Genomic DNA, 19,981 nt, shown 5'->3' on the forward strand with positions numbered 1-19,981 from the left:
TAACAATAAAAAATGCGGGCAAAAAATCTGGAAATAGTAACTATTATTAGCACACATAACATATCACTCAATACTGACTTTAAAAATACTTTTTTTCGATAGAAAGCCCCCAACATTTAGAAAATTGTCTATCCCAAAAAACAACTACTTTTGGTCGAACTTTGACGCTCTGTTTTAAATATCTTCAGAGGTTATAAAACTTCGTTCTCAGGTTAATAAAACAGATTTAACTGAACATGTGTATCTCCCTTTGTCTGACAAGGGCTCATTCCAACTGCCTGGGAATCAGGACACGTACGATTCACATCTCTTCATTATGGAAACGATGCCATAAAGAACAGGTAAATTCAAACGGATCACGTTTGTATATAATTTCATATCTGTATTTGTGTGGCAGATGAAGCTACATATTATATTTTTGTTTTGATATTCAGTTTGTTTAGGGAATCGCGCCACTTGGGCGGTGGCTTCTATATTCGTCTGTTTCCCACTGTAACGCAGTCAAATTTGAACCAATTGACGCAATTTTTGGAATGCGGTGAGATAGGTATGGTATCTACCCGTGTACAACATTTCAAGTCAAATGGCTCAACATTGACTGAGTTATAGTGGGAAACAGACGAATATAGAAGCCACCGCCCAAGTGGCGCGATACCCTAGTGATATAGCAGAGCAGGCGCCAAAAATATTATTGTGAATAAATAGAAGTGATTTAAAAATTTATAAAATAATGCAATCAATTAAAATTGAAAATGAATACATCAGCTCTATGACTGCGCTGGCAAGTATCGTTCAGCATGACAGCACTATTGTGAAGATTGAAAACGTTGACGATGGTAGGATGTTTCAGCAAGTTGTAATTTTGAATATCCAAATTTAAAAACAAGATTACTAATTACAGAACAAAATAACGCTGAGGACTATAACTCACTTCACACAATAACCGTCAAACAGGAAAATGATAAACTTGAATACGATATTTCGACAGATGCTAATTCAGAAGACGCTTCGTTTCAAACGAAATTTGAATGTGAAGAAACGGTAATTGGCATTCCAACAAGTGAAACGTCTGCCAGTAATAGCCAAAAGAGGCATCTACAAGATAATACGGATCCAAATAGTAAACTATCTAAACTTACGTTTCCTGAAAAATGCCAACAATGCTCGCAAGCCTTTGGAAGCTATTCGGATTATAAGCAACACTCACGCTTTCATGAGGGCAACCGTTCGCACCAATGTCATTACGAAGGCTGCAATCAAACCTTCAGAACGTCCAATCTTCTACTGAGACACATTACGGTTAGGCATTACAGAACCTACAGGTGCAACATATGCGATCAAAGGTTCCAGTTTTCCAAAGAATATGAACTTCATCGTAGCATATGGCATCCGAAGACGTCCTCTTGTTCCGCGTCCAAGAAAGATCTAAGCAAAGGTCACAAAGCGGAACACTTCGAGGAAGAAGATGATGACGATGAATCTGAAACGGATGGAAGCGATCAAGAAGAGTCCGACTCTGAAACGGAAGAGTACACCAACTCCAGTGGAACAGAGCATCGACTGCACGCGAATCGGCACAAGGGCCTCAAGCCGTACAAGTGTTCCGATTGTGGTCTGGGTTTTGCTAGGAAGTATAACCGCGACCGGCATGTGCGGTTGGATGGTTGCGTCGAGATGGTCCTGTGCTGCGTGAATTGCGATGAAGAGTTCGACAGCGCACCGAAACTGGCCCAGCACCAACAAATGAATCTGTGTCCGGGAAAAAAAGCCTAGCACCTATGGAGAGTCAGATTAGTTAGTTGAATTAGTCGATAAGTTGAACAGAACAACAGAAAGTTGAACTGTTAACAAAGAATTTTATTTTTGAAATTCGTATTCTCGCAAAAGATCAATTAAACCCAACCAAAGCGAGCTCCTTTCTTTTTCCATCATCAATATTCAAAAGAATAAAAATTGAAAAATTAAATAGAAAAGACTCACTAAAACGTGAACTGATTTCAACGATTTGTTGTCTGTGCTGTTGCCATAAAAACATGACCATAAATGCAGAGACGACTCAAAAGCCAAAACAGATGCTTCTCATGTTCCTGTATGTGTGTGTGCGCCATCCAATATTGCAGGTAATGAAAGCGAAGCAGTGTGGTGTTTATATCTGCACAAAAACAACCATTCCAATAACAGACATCGAATCAATCCATTCGATTGTCGATGAAATTATAAAACAGATTTAAATATTGATGATGGATACAAAAAAATGCGTTACCACCATCGAAACGGACAATAGCTCCGAAATAGGGATCAAAGATATCAAACATGAAATCGAGACTAAAGGTAATACGTTCTGTGGTTACGATAAATGATTCAACTAAAATTCAAACAACTTTTAGATGAGTACAACAGCGATCTTCCTGCATCGGCAAAAATTAAGCAAGAAACCCCTGAAATTGATGACTATGCAACGAAATTCAAGTCTGGTGAAACCTCACTCGAAACCAAAATCGAGTACGATGAAACAATGGTTAATATTTCCAAAAAAGCAACAAAAGTACAAACGAAAGTGAAACCAAAGCAAAACTCATATTTGAAGAGTACAAGAGACGAAGCTAATCAGCGCCACCAGTGTGGGAAATATTACCAAAAGTTTAGCACCTATTTAGAGCTTCTGCACCAAAATCACGATTACGAGACCGTTCGGATCTACCACTGCGGTTACGAAAGCTGCACTCAAACCTTCAAAACGGCCAACTTTCTGTTGAGACACATTCAAGTGAGGCATGGCAGCTGCCGCAAGGCCTTCGCTTGTGGTCTTTGTGGTCAAAAATTTGAATCCGTCGTAGATTTTGAACGTCACCGTGACTCCCAACATCAGAACCGATTACTGTGTAACATATGCGAGAAATCGTTCCAGAGCGAGAAAGATGTAGTCGAACATTACAAAACTGGGCATGGAGGGTCCACAGAGCCAATCAAACCGCTGCCAAAGAATGTCATTTCCACACCGTACGAGAGAGCGAATCTTATGAAGAAGGACGCACAGATATACATTTGCCAAATCTGTTCGAATGAATTTCTAGATGTAGCACTGGCTAAACATCACGTGAACCACGACCATGCAAATGTAAAAAGGCGCAGCTGCGATAAATGTGGTCGAACGTTTAGGCGTAGGGCAGGAATGGTCCGACATTCTCAAATAAGCCAGAGTTGCGGAGAACCAGCTGCGATCCCCAGAAAATACGTTTGTAAATTTTGCGACAAGGCATTCCAACAAGAGGCCGTTCTGAAACGGCATTCGGCCCTTCATGCCGACCAGGATCCCGACTTCAAGGGACACATCTGCGACCTCTGTGGAAAGGCCTTCACTCTGTATAAGCACTATCAAGAGCATAAGGACCGTCACGAAAAGATACGGCCGTTCCAGTGCCCCGACTGTGGCAAAGGTTTTTTCGACAGATCCGCTCGAAACCGGCACGAGCGGACAGGCGTGTGCCCGAACCAGATGGTACTCTGCTGCGTGGATTGCGACGAGGAATTTGGCAGCGTGCTGAAATTGGCCGAGCACGTGTGTCCGGGTACGCGGAAGGCGGATGATGGAGGCCCGACTACTGCTAACTAGTATTAGTTAACTGATTTATTGTAATTCAAAAGATAGAATTGAATAAAAACGTCAAGTTAAATCAATGGTTTTTCATAGCTCATTATATAAGTCATAAATGGTCAAAATTTCATTGCATTCGGTTCATTGAATCCGGAGATATAACAGTTCAAAGTTGGCTATCGGATAGTTTTACCTTTTTCAAGAATTTTTATAACTTTGTGAAGAAGGGCCCGATCTTTTCCAACTTTGGACCACTGATACACACTAGTTGATGAACATACAGTAAAAATTTGAGAATATTTGATGTACTTTTCGAAAAGTTACAGCTAGTTGAACATATTTTGAGAAGTGAAAATTTTGCTTGTCCCGATCATTTTGTCTATCCCACTCCTGATCAGCGCTGATCCGGCTCTGAGCTATGGGGACTGATAAGGGCCTGGGCCATCCCTCGGGTGGCCTCCCTGCTTGCATATATAACCACCAGGATCATTGACGACTACTTCATTTGCAGTGAGGGATAGCGGCTCTAAGGGGGACCCAATAGAATGACGACTACTACTAAATCCATGAACAAGAATGTGATCGAGAGTGGAGAGGCAGAGGGAACGGCGTTGAACCCGTCCGTGCGAGGAGCACTGACGAGATCGCCACTACGAGGGGCTGGTGTACCCACCAGCGATTGATTGAGTGATTTGTCTTTATTATAGAGGCTTTCAGCTCTCGGGGTTCGTCTCTTAACAGCCTTCCAGCGAGCAGGCGGCAAGAGGTTCAACAGGAAGAGCACAAGGCGGCGCAGCACCGGTCGAGGAAGCGCAGATGACTGGCGCGGACCTCACGCGGGCGCTGAATCGCAACAGGAGCGGTCTATCAAAGATGTAGGTAGTTGCCGAACAGCTGGACGAGCTGATCTGGCCAAGAAGGAGTATGACCTCCTGGTCGAATAGCGAAGTACGGCTGATGCGAGCAAGGAGGAGCGGACCTTCCAAACGGACAGCTTCCTCTTTGCTGTCCAACGTGACGATGCAGCACGAAACCATGCAGCTCGCTGTAGCCGTAGCGGAGAGGTCAAACCGCCCTACGGCTCGAGGTGCATGGTCGAAAGCTGCAGAGGAGGCTTGGCCCAAGAAGCGTCCGGCAAAGACGGGCGAAAAGCCAAAGAGGAAGAAGGGGACGACCAGCGCGAGTAACCAGGCTGCCAATTCGGTTGCGAAACGCGCAAGGAGCAGGGAAACCAAATCCCAAGAGGCTAACCCTAAAAGGAACGGTGGCCAACAGGACCAAGAGATATAGAACCCTTGGATTGCGGTTAGGAAAAAGAGAGCGTTTAGAAACATGAAACCAGCCCGTAAGCGCGAACGTGCCTGTGTAGCTGACCTACTGATACCTGGAAGCGCTAACGGAGCGACGCGCTTGAATATGCCGAGGTTCCGGTTGGTCATGCGGGGCTAAAATCGTCCCTCATCGTTGAGAGCTGATGTAAAAAGCATCCAGCGGTCCAGAACCGAAGAGATGATGCTAGTGCTGAAGAAGGAGCCGGTTAAGAAAAGCACCTCCTACGAGCCGCCACAGACGTGTTTCAAGTTCTTCGAGCAAGGACACAAGTCGTGGGTGTGTAAAAAGATTCTGATGACAAGAGTAAACTCTTCAGGAAGTGCGGAGTGGAAGGCCACATCGCCAGGGAGTGCGATTCGGCACCTAAATGCCTGATTTGCACGGAGAATAAGGGGCGTGCCCAAATGTCTAAAGGCACACGAGGATGTCGAACCAAATAACAATAACGCAGGTGACACAGCTGATCCTGAACCACAGTCAAGTTGTAGAACAGTTGCTGTGGCAGTCAGCCTCGGAGTCAGTCTGTACAGACATCGCCCTATATCGGACCCATACCGCATCCCTCCCGATAATGAGAACTGGGTTGCGGATAAGGCCAAGCTAGCGGCAATCTGTACAACCGGTCGTGTTCCGGTCCAGGAAATAATTTCCACGTCGCACGAGGGCTTCGCAATAGCGAAGATCAACTGCAGTTGTTATGCCCCTCCCAGGTGGCCGATAGACCAGTTCTGTCAAGCTGGTCAAGAACTGCAACTTCGATTATCTGGAGGATGAAATGCTCCGCGATAGTATCTTTACCGGTATTTTGGATACGAACTTGAAAAAGCGGTTCTCATTGAGCAACAAAATTTGACGTCGGCACTGGTCATCACACAGTGCCAAACGGAAGAAGCTACATGATCGGAGATGGAACGCCAAAAACTGGCTGCAAACGACTGCAGCGTCCGCGCGCTCCATCAATAGATTGGACAGCCGTAAGAAAACAAAAAAGTACAACTTTTGCGGCAAAGCATTTCACAGCAAACTAACAGATTGTCCAGCTCGAGGAGCTGTTTGCGACTACTACAAACAAAGGAATAATTTTGCGGTAGTATGTCGGAAGAGACAGGAAGATCAACAGCAACAGCATCGGAAGGAACCCTCCAGGAATCAAGAGCGTTTAAACAGTTGAACTGGAAGATCGGAACATGTATGAAGGGGTCAGGAGCGACGAGTCAAGCGAATCGATTCAGTATCTCTACCAAGTCAAGCCAGCATCAAGTTTCACGATGTAAACAATCGTCCTGCTGTAGTGAAATCCATCCCGGACTGAAAGACTTTGCGCAACGTAATCGGCAAGAACAATGCTATGAAGATTTTGGGAACGAAGCAGCTAAAACTGGACAGCGTGCAAGCTGTGCTAAGAGTCTTTGGTGGAGGATCCCTAAAGTTTTTGGGAAGGACTGTACTGCCTATGATTGCATATCAGTCCCATATTTGCTGGGTTTCCTATTCGTATGGGACAGTTATGCGATCATAGACTGTGTAATGCCATGCGAGCATCTTGGTTGCGTTCAGCATCCACGTCGAATAGCGGTAACACTGCGGAAGGATCTGGAGCGAACGCTGAATGAAATGGAGCGGCAAGGTGTAATCGTAAAAGAAGAGGATAACACCGATTGGGTCAGCAATCTCGTGCTGGTTAAACGCAACAATAAAATACGCGTTTGTCTTGATCCGATCATTTTGAACAAGGCTCTCAAGCGACCACACTATCCGATGGCAACGGTTAACGAGCTATTGCCCGAATTGACAAATGCAAAGGTTTTCTCTACCCTTGATGCAAAGTTCCGAACTCACGACATTCTGGACGCGTTACGGACGCCATCGATGGCTGAGGATGCCATTCGGTATATTATCTGCACCGGAAATATTTCAGAAGAAATTTCACGAGGTTCTTCATGGCTTGCGAGGAGTGCGAGCACTTGAGGACGACATCCTTGTATTTGGCTGCGAAGATACCGTCGAGGAAACAGTGTTGGACCATAACCGTTATCTGGAAGCGTTCCTGCAGCGTGTCAAGCAACAAAACATCAAGCTGAATATCGACAAGGTTAAGTTGTGCCGAGAAAACGTGAAATTCTTCGGTCATATGCTTACGTCAGCTGGTGTGAAGGCGGATCCGGACAAGATCAACAGTATCCTTACTATGGAACACCCAAAGGATGTCACAGTGCTGCAGAGATTCTTGGGTACCATCACATATTTGGCCAACTACCTTCAAAGTCTATCAACAGTGGCGGAACCGTTTCGTCGTCTGACGAACAAGGATGAAACGTGGCCGTGGAATTGCGAACAGGAGAGTACGTTTCTGTTTCTTCAACTGAAAGCGATGGTGACGTCAGCGCCAGTGGAGACCCCCAGCGCTTGACGCATCGACGAACCCGTTTTGGAATTCCTGTGGCGGAGCCGGAGTGCCAGCCGAAGATTGAAGAAGAGGTAAAGGAGAAGCTAAAGGGTGATACGGTCAAAATTTGGTCACACAATTTTTTTCATAACTTTAGACTGCGTACACCAAAACAGCTGATTTTTTGACCAGTAATGCTACATTATATGTCGCTTATACCATAAAATTTTCATCAAAATCGATTGAGTATTGGTTGATATATGGACAAAACCATCGACCTACCTTTTTAAAAATTTGTACAAAGGCGCTCCATAGTAAATTTTCGGAAATTTAAGGTCAATAAAGCACAATTTTGATTGTAGAACTACCAATACTGCTCCGATTTTTATCAAAATTTTACAGTATAGTACTATTATGAAAATACGTTCTTAGTGAAAGTTTGAGCCATATTGTATGAATACTTTCAAAGTTGTAGCAGTTTGAATATGAAAAAAACTGACCAGGTGCCACTTAAGCAAATATAACTTTGTAACGGCTGGATCAAATTGAATGAAATTTATACACAACATTTTGATATGCATACTTCACATACAAAAAAATTTTCATTGAAATCGGTTAAGTATCTCTGGATCTATAAATAAAACAGTGAAAATGTGTGAATCCTCTTTGCACAAAATTTTAAAATTGCGGATCTCAGGGTTCAACAATATCTCCGCAAATACTAGACCGATTTTGATGAAAATTTTATGGTACAAGCTACATATAATGTACCATTACTGATCCAAAAATCAGCTGTTTTGGTGTACGCAATCTAAAGTTATGAAAAAATTGTGTGACCAAAATTTGACTTGACTTGACAAAATTTGACAAAATTTGACCACCTAAACAAATATAACTTTGTAACGGCAGGATCAAATTGAATGAAATTTTTACACAACATTTTGATATGTATACTTTACACACAGAAAAATTTTCATTGAAATTGGTTCAGTATTTCTGGCTCTATAAAAAAAAAATAAAAATGTGTTCTTATTTTTTAATCCTCTTTGTACAAAATTTTAAAATTGCAGTTTTCAGGATTCACAATATCTCCGCAAATACTAAACCGATTTTGATGAAAATTTTATGGTATAAGCTACATATAATGTACCAATAGTGGTCAAAAAATCAGCTGTTTTGGTGAACGCAGTCTCAAGTTATGAAACAAATTGTGTGACCAAATTTTGACCGTATCACCCTTTACAACGCAACCAGCAGGAGACAAAATATCATCACGACCGTAAAGCTAAGGTATTGCCGCCTCTGGAGATAGGACAACCCGTTTTCGTAAAACTCACACCAACCGAGAAGGAATGGACGTCTGTGACCGTTGTTGATCCAGTTTTCGACCGTTCTACTGTTGTGGATGTGAATGGTCATGAGTATCGCAACGTAATGATAAAGTCAGCACAGCAGATTCCGAAACAAGAGACAACTGGATGGGATGCAGAGTTGCAGTCATCGCCATCTGAACAACGTAGTTCGTCAAAATCTCCAGGCAGAGAAGAACGTTTACATCCACAGAGAACCACGAGGCTTCCACGCAGATTTGACGACTACGAAACGTATTGACGTATAGCAGTTTCAATACGAAAAGGGAGATGGAACTACCTTCACATCTACATTCAAACACTTTATTTTGTATGTATTACCACAGACAAACAGACATATTACTTAGAAGAAAATTGCTTCAAAAACATCGTTTGGCATCTCACTAGCACCCTCTATAATGCTCAATCCGAAGCATTTATTTGCAGGTGTGGTTTCCCTCGGCTCGATGTGACAATTTTGCAGGTAACGACTCCTCCGTGCCGTCATCCATTCATAAAACATGAATGAAGGTTCATGATTGAGTCATTTTATGTAAACATTGATCGGCGTCGCGTTCATTTCTCTCCAAACTTGAGAGGTGAGAGCACAGTCCGAACCACACTATATTTTCAAAATGACCGTTAAATCGTACGATGATTTCGATTTGAGTAGTATGTCTGTTTGTCTGTGGTATTACCTTAATTTACTAATCTCACCACCCTTATATTCTTTGAATGAATAAAAACCAGTTTAGTTATAACCGTCTGACAACACCTACTTCGCGCAACACGTCTATTCTAGATTCGCTATCAAGCACACTGGTGGGATTGAGTCCCGTCCCGTGGTCATCGGTGGAAACTTCAACGCCAGGGTTATTGAGTGGGGTAGCCGCTCGACTAGCGCGAGAGGCTGGGCTCTTTTCGAAGCTATGGCTGGACTGAACGTGGAAGTCGTTTCTGTGGATGTCGCGAACGTACGCGACAAAAAAAACCGACAGTAGGAACGGAGCAGAGTCCATCATTGATGTGAACACTTGCTCAGACTGTAGGATCGGCTACACGCACGTCGCACAAGTGACCATCCGGCTATTCGATACAAGGTAGAACACGGAGGAAGACGACCACAGCCGAAGGTCATCGACAGCCGATGACTCTGGCCTCTCGGATAACCAGTTCGGCTTACGGAAAGGTCGATCGACGGTGGACGCTATTGGGACTGTAACCAAAACGGCCTACATAGCGCAGAGCTACCTTCATAATAGGGTGTTAATCTATGACACCTAGAAAGGCGAGAGGAGCTACAACATCTCCGCGGGAGTACCTCAGGGTTCCATTATGAGCTCGGTACTATAGAACGCGTCGTATGATGGCGTATTGAGCCAAGATATATTCAGAAGATATCAGCACATCAGTTCGTTCATGTTTCGACGGGGACTACGGTAGGGCGATGGACTTTCGTGTATGTATGTTCTCAGTTTTGCGTTATACTTAGGATGCCGTTATCATGTGATACTTGGTCCACGCTCGAGGAGGACTTGCAAGCTCTTGGGAATGTTCGAAATCCAATGGCGATATTTGATCAGAAGTAGTAGAATGCCGAATAGTACCCCACCAAGTTTCTGTTCGCAAGAGATCCGGATAGCACAAGATGACGTGGAGTACTGCTAATCAGGTCGAGACTGTGGCGAACAATAGTTGGATCAGTAGTTCAGTCTTTCTTATCATTGCATTGTAAAGACCGTGGAACTAATGAAATTGTCCCGACTTCAGCATTGCCCTGATATTCCCGTGCGCTCTGATAGGAAAAACGCAATAAAAGGCTACGACACCTCATGTCATCGGATTAAAACTAGAATCCTATTCGAAGCGCAACCAAGGAGAGTTTCTCAACAAAATAATATTCACATTTCCTCTGCAATGACTACTACATATATATAAATATATTAGAGCTCTTTGTTTCCATTATATACCGTTTTATTCTGGGCTTTTTGGTTAGTCGAGTCATTTTCGTTTGTTCGTCTAGCAGTAGTAAGTATTTTGTGATTTCTTGTGTATTGTGTATATATAGAGCACAGATGAATCCATAATACTATCATTATCCAAATACAATATTAAATTAGTTTCCCCGTTTTTGTTTAGCTAAAACTACTACTCGAATGACTAGAATATCATATTTTGTTATAATCTTCTTGTTCTTACTGACTTTCATCTATTCCCTTTGCTGCGGTTGTGCCGAGAAAAGTAAGCCAAAGCTACTGTTAGACTGGCTGCAAAATAGATACCGATCCGGATTGGTTGAAACCCTTTCAAAGTTCCTGTGAAAATTCTTTCGTTTTTGTTCATATTGGATTTAGCGCAAAATCTACGTTGTTCTCTGGAATTTTAGATATCAGAGAAAATCTACTTAAGTTCGACGTACTAAAAAGCTTACAAAAATAAAATATATGTTAATGTATTGGGAGTTTTTCACAATTGGTATCACGTAAAAGTTTCCTTTCTTTATAGCATTATTGTAATCATTACCGCGAAAAGGGTATATAATTTGTCTCTGCGCCTTGCCGACTTCCGAGCTAATAATGTCCACTCAAAAATAATTTTAAAACGAGTAAAATATTTGCACACACATTTCTTTAATCGTAATATGAGTTCTTGAGCAGCTCATTCCATCGACTGGTAATGGGTTTTCTGGAGAGCTCAAGTGATTCGATTTTCTTTTTTGGTTAAAATATGATTTAAAATTAAAACAGATATGTACAACTGAGAGCCGAACACGGTAACCTAAAACTTAATGAAATCCCTCTTTTCGAAAAGAAAACAGCTTCCCTCCTCATCAAATAAGAGGACAACAAACAGCGCGTTTGCACGTAAATGGGATAAGTGTATGTGGGGACTTGGTAAGGAATATGAAAAGGTTGCAGCAGTAGGTACCTACGTTTCCATCAACCCCTATCGATACGCGCACATCGAGTTTCACCCTTCTAGCTCGATGAAATCAAATCACCCGGACGGAATCGATACTTAAAGACAACACACTGACTGAATCGATAAATATCCCGAAACTTCGACTCAACTGATATTCAAATGTAAATAGTTTTTGTTTTACAATTTTCCCGGTGCGGCAATGACGATTGTACCTCCGTTTTTTTTCCGCGTCACAAAACATGACCAATTTGATGGTTTTTCTTTTTGGAAATTACGACGATCACTGGTTCCGATATTGATGAAGATGATGATGATGTAGCACGTCTTAGAGTTTGTAGTAGTACGAACGGTTACGATATTCCTGTACTCGGGTCGCGGCAGGTTCCTTGGAACGGCGAGAGAAATAGTTCTATACTTACGTGTGAGAAGAAGCTATCTACAATTACGCGCTAGATGACGCACGGCAATCCCATTAAAGTCCCTAGAAATAGAAATTAATTATTCTATATGATGAAAGAAATGATAAACTACAAAAAAGATCAATGGTCAGCAGACAAAAGTTTTAAAAAGTCAAGTATTAAGTATGAACACCTACACTGAAATAAATGTTGTTGTGGAAACTACCGTTTCCATAGGGAAAGAGAAGGACTTTCTAGAACCATATGCTGTTGTAGTAGCTAGACATTCACAAATATTCACTTATATTCCTCCAATTTTTATGAATTCCTCCAAGGACACTTTCTCAAATTCTTCCAGGAACGTCTCCAAGAATTTTTCCATGGACGTCCTGCGGAGTTCCGATAGTGATTGTTTCAAGGCATGTTCCAAGAAATGCTTCAAGAATTCCTCGCACGCTTTTTTCAGAAGTCTTTACAGATACTTTTGTTAGAACGCATAGACGAATTCCTCCAGCAATTTTCCCATAGCTTCCTTCAGTGATGCCATCATGCATTCCGACGTAGATTTCTTCTAGAATTCCTCTAGGGATTTCGCCAGGTATTTCTCCGGGAATTTTCCCTGGGATATCTTCAAAGGTTCTTCACATGTTTTCTATTTTGAGGATTCCTTCAAGAATTTCATCAGATATCCCGCTTTTGGGTTTTTCTGCAGGTATTCCTTCAGAGATTTCTCCATATATTCCTTCAAGAATTCCGCTGAAATTGGAGATTGCTTCAATAGTTCCATATGAAATTATTCGAAATATTTGTCTAGGAATTTCTTGCGGGATTTTTTCAGAAAATTTTACCAGGAATTATTCAAAAATTAATACGAGAATTCCTTAACAGTTTTGTTAAAAAAAATCTCTAGGAGTCTATCTTAGGAAGGATTCCTTCAATAATTCGTTAAAATTACTGCAGACATGGATTATTTCAGTTTTTTTCCTACAGAAATTCTTCGTTAACCCTCCTTTGGCATTTGGGTCATTTTTGACCCAAACCGTACATTACGTCAGCGAGTTGCTGTCAACGTGATGCAAAAGGAAGTTTAAGAAAGCTCTCCCAGGATTTTCTTTGGAATTGCTTCCGGAATTCATCATGTTTATCAGATTCACTGGAGAATTCCTTATGTAATTTCTTCAGGAACAACTTCAGATTTTATTTTAAAAATTCCTCCAAGGATTCCCCTCGGCACTCTTCTTGGGATTTCTTCAGGAATTCCTCCTGGAATTCTTTCAAGAACTCCACCAGGAAATAATGGAGGACTTGCTCCAGGAACTGTTTCGGGATTGCCCTAGGAATTCCTCTTGGAATTGCTTCCGGGATTCCTGCAGGCTTCAGGAATTTTTCCATGGATTCCTCAAGGATCTGCTGTTAGGATGCATACAGGAGTTCCTTCGCAAACTCTTCTTAGGATTTCTTCAGGATGTCTCCAAGAAATCCTTCTGTGATTCCTTCATTTCATCCTTCTGAGAGTTCGTCAGAAACTTCTCTAGGGATTCCCTCATGAATTCTTCCTGGGATTCCACCAAAAAATCCTCGATAGATTCCTCCAAGAATTATTCTAGAGATTGCTCCGTGAATTTAAGAATTCTTCCAGGAATTCCTCCAGAAATATTTCCAGTGGTTCCTCAAAGAATTCCTCCAGGGATTTATCTGGGGACTCATTCCTCTTGGAATTTCGGGATTCCAGAGATTCTTCCAGGAATTCCTCCAAGGATTTCACAAAGAATTGCTCAAAGGATTCTGTCAAAAATTTATGCAGGGATTCTTCCAGGAATTCTTATAGAGACTACTCCAGGAAATTCTCGACAGATCTCTCAAGGAATTTCTACGGGCAAGTCCTCAGGAATTCCTGCGGAAATTGCTCCAGGCATTTTTCTAAGAATTCTTTCAGGAATTCTTCAGGATATCCTCCAGAAGTTCCTCCAATAATTCCTCCAGGGTTTTCTCTAGGCTTGCCTCCAGGCATTCCACCAGGAAATCCTTCAGAAATTCTCCAGGGGTTACTTCAGAAATCCAAGAATTCACTCCCAGGGATTAGGAACTTCAAGATTCCTCCAGGAATTCCGTCAGTAATTCCTCCGGAATTTCATCCAGACATTTCTCTAGATATTCCAACAGGTATTCCTTTAGAAGTTCCTCCAAGAGCTCCTCTAGGAGTTCCCCGAGGGATTTTTCGAAGCATTCCTCCACGATTTCATCCTGAAATTTCTCCAGAGACTCCTCCAGGAGTTTCTCCCAGAATTCCTCCAGAATTTTATCAGGAATTCCTCCAGGGATATCTTAAGGAATTGTTTAAGCAATTTCTCCAGGAATTCGCTCAGAAATTCGTACAGTAATTCCTTCAGGAATTTCTTCAGGCAATTCCGGGAATTTATTCAGGAGTTCCCCCTGCAGGGATTCCTTCAAAAATTCTTCCAGAGATTCCTCCAAGAATTGCTTCGGAGAGTCCTCCTAGAATTCCACCAGGAATTCATCTAGGAATTTCTCCAAAGAAACCTTTCAGGGATTTCTCTAGCAATTCCTCCAGGGTTCCCTCTTCTAATTCCTCCAGGAATTCCTCCGGGGATTTCTCCAGGAATTGCTTCAGGGATTCCTCCAGGGGTTTTTCTAGAAGTTCTTCCAGGATTTTTTCCAGAGATTCCTCCATGAATTGCTTCAGAAATTCATCCGAAGATTTTTTAAAGAATTCTTCAAGAAATTCCTTAAAGGATCCCTCCAGAAATTATTCTAGGAATTTATCGAAATTCCTCCAGAAATTATTCTAGGAATTCATCGAAATTCCTACCAGAAACTTCTTTCAGAATTTCTTTATGGATTCCCAAGAATTCCTCCAGGTATACTATCTGAAATTATTCTAGGATTTTTCCAGCAATTTCCCCCGGAATTTCTCCAGGGATTCTTTCAGAAATGCCTCCAAGGATTTTTAAGGAGTTTTTCCAAGAATTCCTGCAGAAGTTTCTCTAGGAATTCCTCCCGGAATTCCTCTAAAGATTTTTCTAAGAATTCATCCAAGAATTTCTCCAAGGACTTCTCGAGGAAATCCTACAGGTAGTCCTTCAAAAACTCCACAAGGGATTCCTCTGTGGCCTTCTCCTTAAATATCCTGCAAAAATTCGTACAGTAATTCCTTCAGCAATTCCTCCAGGGATTCATCCAGCAATCCATTTCCCTGGGAATAATTCAGGAATTCCTCCTGAGATTTCTCCAAGAATTTTCCCAGCGAATGCTCCAGGAATTCCTCTGATGATCTCTTTAAAAATATTTAGGGGTTCTTTCAGAAATTTCAGAAATCTTTCTATCATCTTTTCCAGGGATGCACTCAAGAAATTCTCTAGAATTACCTGAAGATTTCGAAGAACAGCTCCAGCGATTAGTATTGGAATTCTTTAGGATAGTTTTAGACGAATGCATACAGGAGCCAGGAATAATCACTAAAAAATCTTCTAGGAGTTAATTCACGGATTTGTTCAGCAATCCATACATGAATTTCTTCAAGAACTTTCCGTGCGGTTCCTGCAAAGGAATTCCTTCAAAAGTTCTGCGATTCTTTCAGGAATATATCGTGATATTCTGTTTTTTTCTCCAAGAAACCCTTCAAGAAGCTATCCATTGATTTTTCCAGGAACTTCTCCAGAGATTCCTCTAGGAGTTTTTCCAGGGATGTTTGGAAGGTGTTTTGTAGAAAGCCTTTCAGGGATTATTCCAAAAACTTGTCAAGGGACTTCTTCAAAAATTCTCCCGGAAATGCCTAAAGGGTTTCCTCCGACGATTGTTTTAGGGCTTATCCTAGGATTTTATCAGTAATTTTATCAGAGATCCTCTTCCGAATTTTGTGTAAGGATTCTCCGGAAATTTCTCTTGGAATTTCTTCTAGAAGTTGCTTAAATTTTTTCGAGGAATTCCTCCAGGAATTGGAATTGATTGCGTAGAAGTCACTGTGACTTAAGGTGAAACTGGAAGCATTTCCTCATTTTTTTGGTTATTGATTTTTCATTAAATAACGAAGCAATATTTTCAAAATCGGTTTTCGTACACATGTAGAGTATGGATCAAGGTATCTTCTGAATTTTTTTGTGGTGGAAAATGTTTTCCATTTTCTCGGAAACCATTTTTTTGTGAAATTGTATTCAAAAATGGTTTCCGCAAAAACGAAAAACATTTTCCACCACAAAAAAAAATCAGGAGATACCTTGATCCATACTCTACATGTGTACGAAAACCGATTTTGAAAATATTGCTTCGTTATTTAATAAAAAATCAAAAACCGAAAAGTGAGGAAATGCTTCCAGTTTCGCCTTAATTTGAACAAATAAGTTTTAACATGCTAGAAGCGCTTTCAGACGTTTCTCCAGGGAATCCTTAAGGAATTCACCTAGGGAAGACTTTGACGTTATTCTCCCAGGATTTCTTCCCGGACTTTCTGTAGGAAATGCACCATGAATATTTTTTAGAATTCCTTCTTAAATTCCTCCAGACATTTCATTTTGAATACATTTCAGCGATTTTGTCCAGGAATTCTTCCAGGTGAATTCCAGTAAGAATCCCTTGATAAATTTTTGAATAATTTTGTGGAGGTATTTCCGGAGATAAAGGAGTTCTAGGAAAAATCCTGGAATTCACCTGAAAGAATTCCTGGACAAAATCGCTGGAATGTATTCAAAAAGAAATGTCTGGAGGAATTTAAGAAGGAATTTTATGAAATACCTGTTCATGGTGCACTTCCTACAGAAAGTCTGGGAAGGAACCCTGGAAGAATAATGAAAAAGTCTTCCCTAGGTAAATTCCTTATGGATTCCCTGGAGAAACGTCTGAAAGCGCACAAGTAACACCTTGGACACCCCCGAGCCTTTCAAATAAACAAATAAGTAAAAACAAACACCTTGAAAACTTTGAAATACCTATAAGCTTACTGAAGAATAATTTAAATAACTTACTTAGGGTAACAATCCACCTCGCATCAACCGAATTTTGAGTATTCATTCAAGTTCCGCCAGCTCCACCCGTCTACTGTATGACGCACTTCTCGTCTTTGTGATTGATGTCCACAGTTTCCAGCTTGCGCTCAATTTCATCGTCATCTTCAATCCTATTTGAAGAGAATACATGCATTAACTCTTAGAAGTTTTGAAGAAATCGCTCATCAGACGTACGCTTGCTCCTGACTGTGCAGGTTCTGCACCAGTTCGTTGCGCTTGTCCACGATGGCCACCAGTTCGGCCAGCAGCAGGGCTTCCTTCTCCCGTTGTTCCTCCGTTTTGCGCCAGTCCTCGATCGAGAGGGCCGCCCGCAGTTCCAGATTCAGCATGTCGTACTTTTTCTCAAGATCGTTCTCTTGTTCACTAGAAACATTTCAGCAAATGTTACAATCAATGGACAGAGAGAAATAATCTAAGAATGAATCCTTACAGTAGATTCAGCTGCATCTGCCGCCTCAGCAAGGCATTCTTCTTGTTGACCAACGTGAACCACTGGGACATGAGTTGATCTTCGGTTTCGCTCACATCTGGAAGTAAATGAAATACATATTGATAAGAAAGATCATGCATTTCATCCTAGAAGAACATTACTTGTCATTGTGCCTCCCATCACAGCTCGTAGTTTCTTCTCCAGGGCGTTAGCCTTCTGATCGATGGCTTCCTGCTCCCGTTCCAGTTTGTTCAACTCACTCTGGATGTAGTTGACTTTTTCCACCTGGGAATGAACCACAGAGAACATGGTTTCACAAAATATTCCTCAGAAACTCACATAGGACATTATCCCTCTCCGATGTTCATAGTTGATAACACCCTCAAAACCTCACTATCACATTAGCTACTCACCCTTCCCTCGTGCTTGGGCGTAATCATCTCCAGCAACGACGGAGACAGCTTGTTCGGCGAGGGTGTCGTCCGCTTCAGCAGATGGTTCCGGTTGGCATCGCGCTCGTCGGCGGTTCGTACCTCTCCGGCACCGAACCGCACCGGCGAGGAGTCCTTACCGTTTTGCCGGCCGCTGCCGAACATCGCAACGCTCGGAAAGATAAACTCCGGCACGTTGTTGATCGGCGAGATGGTACGCTCCGGCGAGAAGTTCATCCTCTGCGCCGTGCTGATCTTCGTGGGAGACGACGGTGAATCGAGGGTCAGCGTTTTGGCTTTCGTCTCGGCGATCAGTTTCCGCGCCTGTTCTCGTAACCGCGTTTGGCGTTCGTTCTGTGGATGCGGGTGCGCATGAAACGAGGTACGGAATGTTGAAGCAGTTTGGTTGCATGGTGTTACACTGAGAGGGGAAAAACTTCTTTTGTGACCTACCCGTAAGTGTTGTGGATGGGTCGAAGAGAATGAGCACAGTTGACCGTATACGTAGTTGCTACTCCATGATTGACCAGAATAATCAAAATTGCACAGGAAATCAACAAACAGAGTTTGAGAGCTGGTTTTGTTGAAGTTACCTTAATTCTTTGGAGCCGGAGGGGTCATATATGACCCCAACATAGAAACGGCTGCATAAATTCACACATTCAATAAAACAGAAACTGTCTTTGGCAAAGTTGTTGAAAATTGAGTCCTCTAATTAAGAAAAACTGGGAATATTTGTGTTTGATACTTCACTGAAAATCTAAAACATCCTGAACACCATATAGTTGGGAGAAACGTACTAATTGACATACCAGTTAATCTAGAAGCTGAATTTGGATATGGGTTTCGTTCATATGAATTAATTTAACCTAGGTCAAGAATATTAAAAGGTCTTCTATATTCTGGGATGTTCCAGGTGTTCCAAACAGTGCTGTAGTAAAGTCCTTCAAATCTACAAGAATAATTTTATTTGTTTTCGTAATAAATAATAGCATTCCATAATCTACTGGGATCCGTGAAGTTCTTGAAATCTACAATGTCATCTATAGACACTATAGGGATATTCCAGGTCAGCAAAACTACCTTGGAGTTCAGAACTTCACGTCTACACTCGTAACAGTAGCCATATCTGCTATACTGAGTAACGTTGCATCTTTAATCGTGGGTATTGGACCAGCCTGAAGTCTACTTGATATTAGTATAAACCTTGAGGATAATCAGGGTCGTCCAAACTGTCCTATAATGAAGTCCTTCAAGTCTACAAGAATAACTGTATTTATTTGCACCATAAACAATAGCATTGCATAATCTGCTGGGATTCGTGAAGCTCTTGAAATCTCAAATGTCATTTAGAGACATTGTAGAAATATTCCAGGTCAGCCAAATTATCTTGGAGTTCGGAACTTCAGGTCTACACTCGTAACAGCAGCCACATCTGATATACTGAGTAACGTTGCATAATCAATCGCGGTTACTGGACCAACCTGAAGTCTTATATATATTTTTATGAACCTTTGGGACATTAAGGGTCATCCAAGCTATTCTGAAGTTTAGCTCTCGGCAGTAATAGTAGTAATTCTCACAATGAACTTAGCATTACACATCCATCCAACTGTAATCTGCAATCCCCCGGGTATTTCATGAGTCATTCCAAGATAGTTTTGAAATATTCTAGATCAACCAAACTACTCGGTACGTAGCTTTGAATAATGAAAGAAGTTTCCGTTACACGCGTAGACCTAAGGATCTAAATTCAAGAACAGTTTGGATGGCCTAGGATACCCCGACTGATCTGATACTGGCTACTGAACTTTCAGAAGACTTACTGGACATTATAGATTACAAATAGTAGCTTTGTATAATGAAAGGAGTTATCGTTACACGCGTAGACTTAAGGATCTAAACTCAAGAAAAGTTTGGATGGCCTAGGATATCCCGACTGATCTGATACTGGCTACTGAACTTTCAGAAGACTTACTGGATATGATAGATTACAAATCGTAGCTTTGTATAGTGAAAGAAGTTACCGTTACACGCGTAGACTTTAGGATCTGAACTCAAGAACAGTTTGTATGACCTAAAATATCCCAACTGATCTAATACTGTCTATTGAACAT

At 41.7% G+C, this 19,981-nt stretch overlaps 2 protein-coding genes across 17 annotated transcripts in view; one reads left to right on the top strand and one right to left on the bottom strand.

Moving 5' to 3' along the window:
* Positions 1 to 660: 660 nt before the first annotated feature.
* LOC115262601 (zinc finger protein 502-like) lies at positions 661 to 3,674 on the top strand. 2 transcript variants are annotated; one of them, XM_029864996.2, is made up of 3 exons: positions 661 to 836; positions 902 to 2,331; positions 2,388 to 3,674. In XM_029864996.2, exons 1-2 carry the CDS (start codon positions 731 to 733, stop codon positions 1,771 to 1,773), a joined length of 978 nt encoding a protein of 325 aa, XP_029720856.2. In that variant the 5' UTR covers positions 661 to 730; the 3' UTR covers positions 1,774 to 2,331; positions 2,388 to 3,674. The 2 variants fall into 2 exon arrangements, with proteins under 2 accessions (XP_029720856.2, XP_019542865.3); XM_019687320.3 differs by lacking the exon at positions 661 to 836 and having other exon boundaries at positions 1,779 to 2,331.
* A 6,894-nt stretch (positions 3,675 to 10,568) lies between these two features.
* Positions 10,569 to 19,981, bottom strand: part of LOC115262740 (EH domain-binding protein 1) — a 92,340-nt gene continuing 82,927 nt past the window's right edge. For 13 of the 15 annotated variants that reach the window (XM_062842726.1, XM_062842725.1, XM_062842722.1 and 10 more), the window contains 6 exons: positions 17,847 to 18,218; positions 17,595 to 17,718; positions 17,434 to 17,530; positions 17,178 to 17,366; positions 16,962 to 17,113; positions 10,569 to 12,065 (listed from right to left, as the gene is read on the bottom strand). In XM_062842726.1, the coding sequence (XP_062698710.1) occupies positions 17,032 to 17,113; positions 17,178 to 17,366; positions 17,434 to 17,530; positions 17,595 to 17,718; positions 17,847 to 18,218 (864 nt within the window). In that variant the 3' untranslated portion in view covers positions 10,569 to 12,065; positions 16,962 to 17,031. The remainder of the gene's footprint in view (positions 12,066 to 16,961; positions 17,114 to 17,177; positions 17,367 to 17,433; positions 17,531 to 17,594; positions 17,719 to 17,846; positions 18,219 to 19,981) is intronic. The other 2 variants (XM_062842734.1, XM_062842733.1) reach the window with 1 other exon arrangement.

Source organism: Aedes albopictus, chromosome 3 (genome assembly GCF_035046485.1).
Source record: "Aedes albopictus strain Foshan chromosome 3, AalbF5, whole genome shotgun sequence".
Taxonomy (NCBI): domain Eukaryota; kingdom Metazoa; phylum Arthropoda; class Insecta; order Diptera; family Culicidae; genus Aedes; species Aedes albopictus.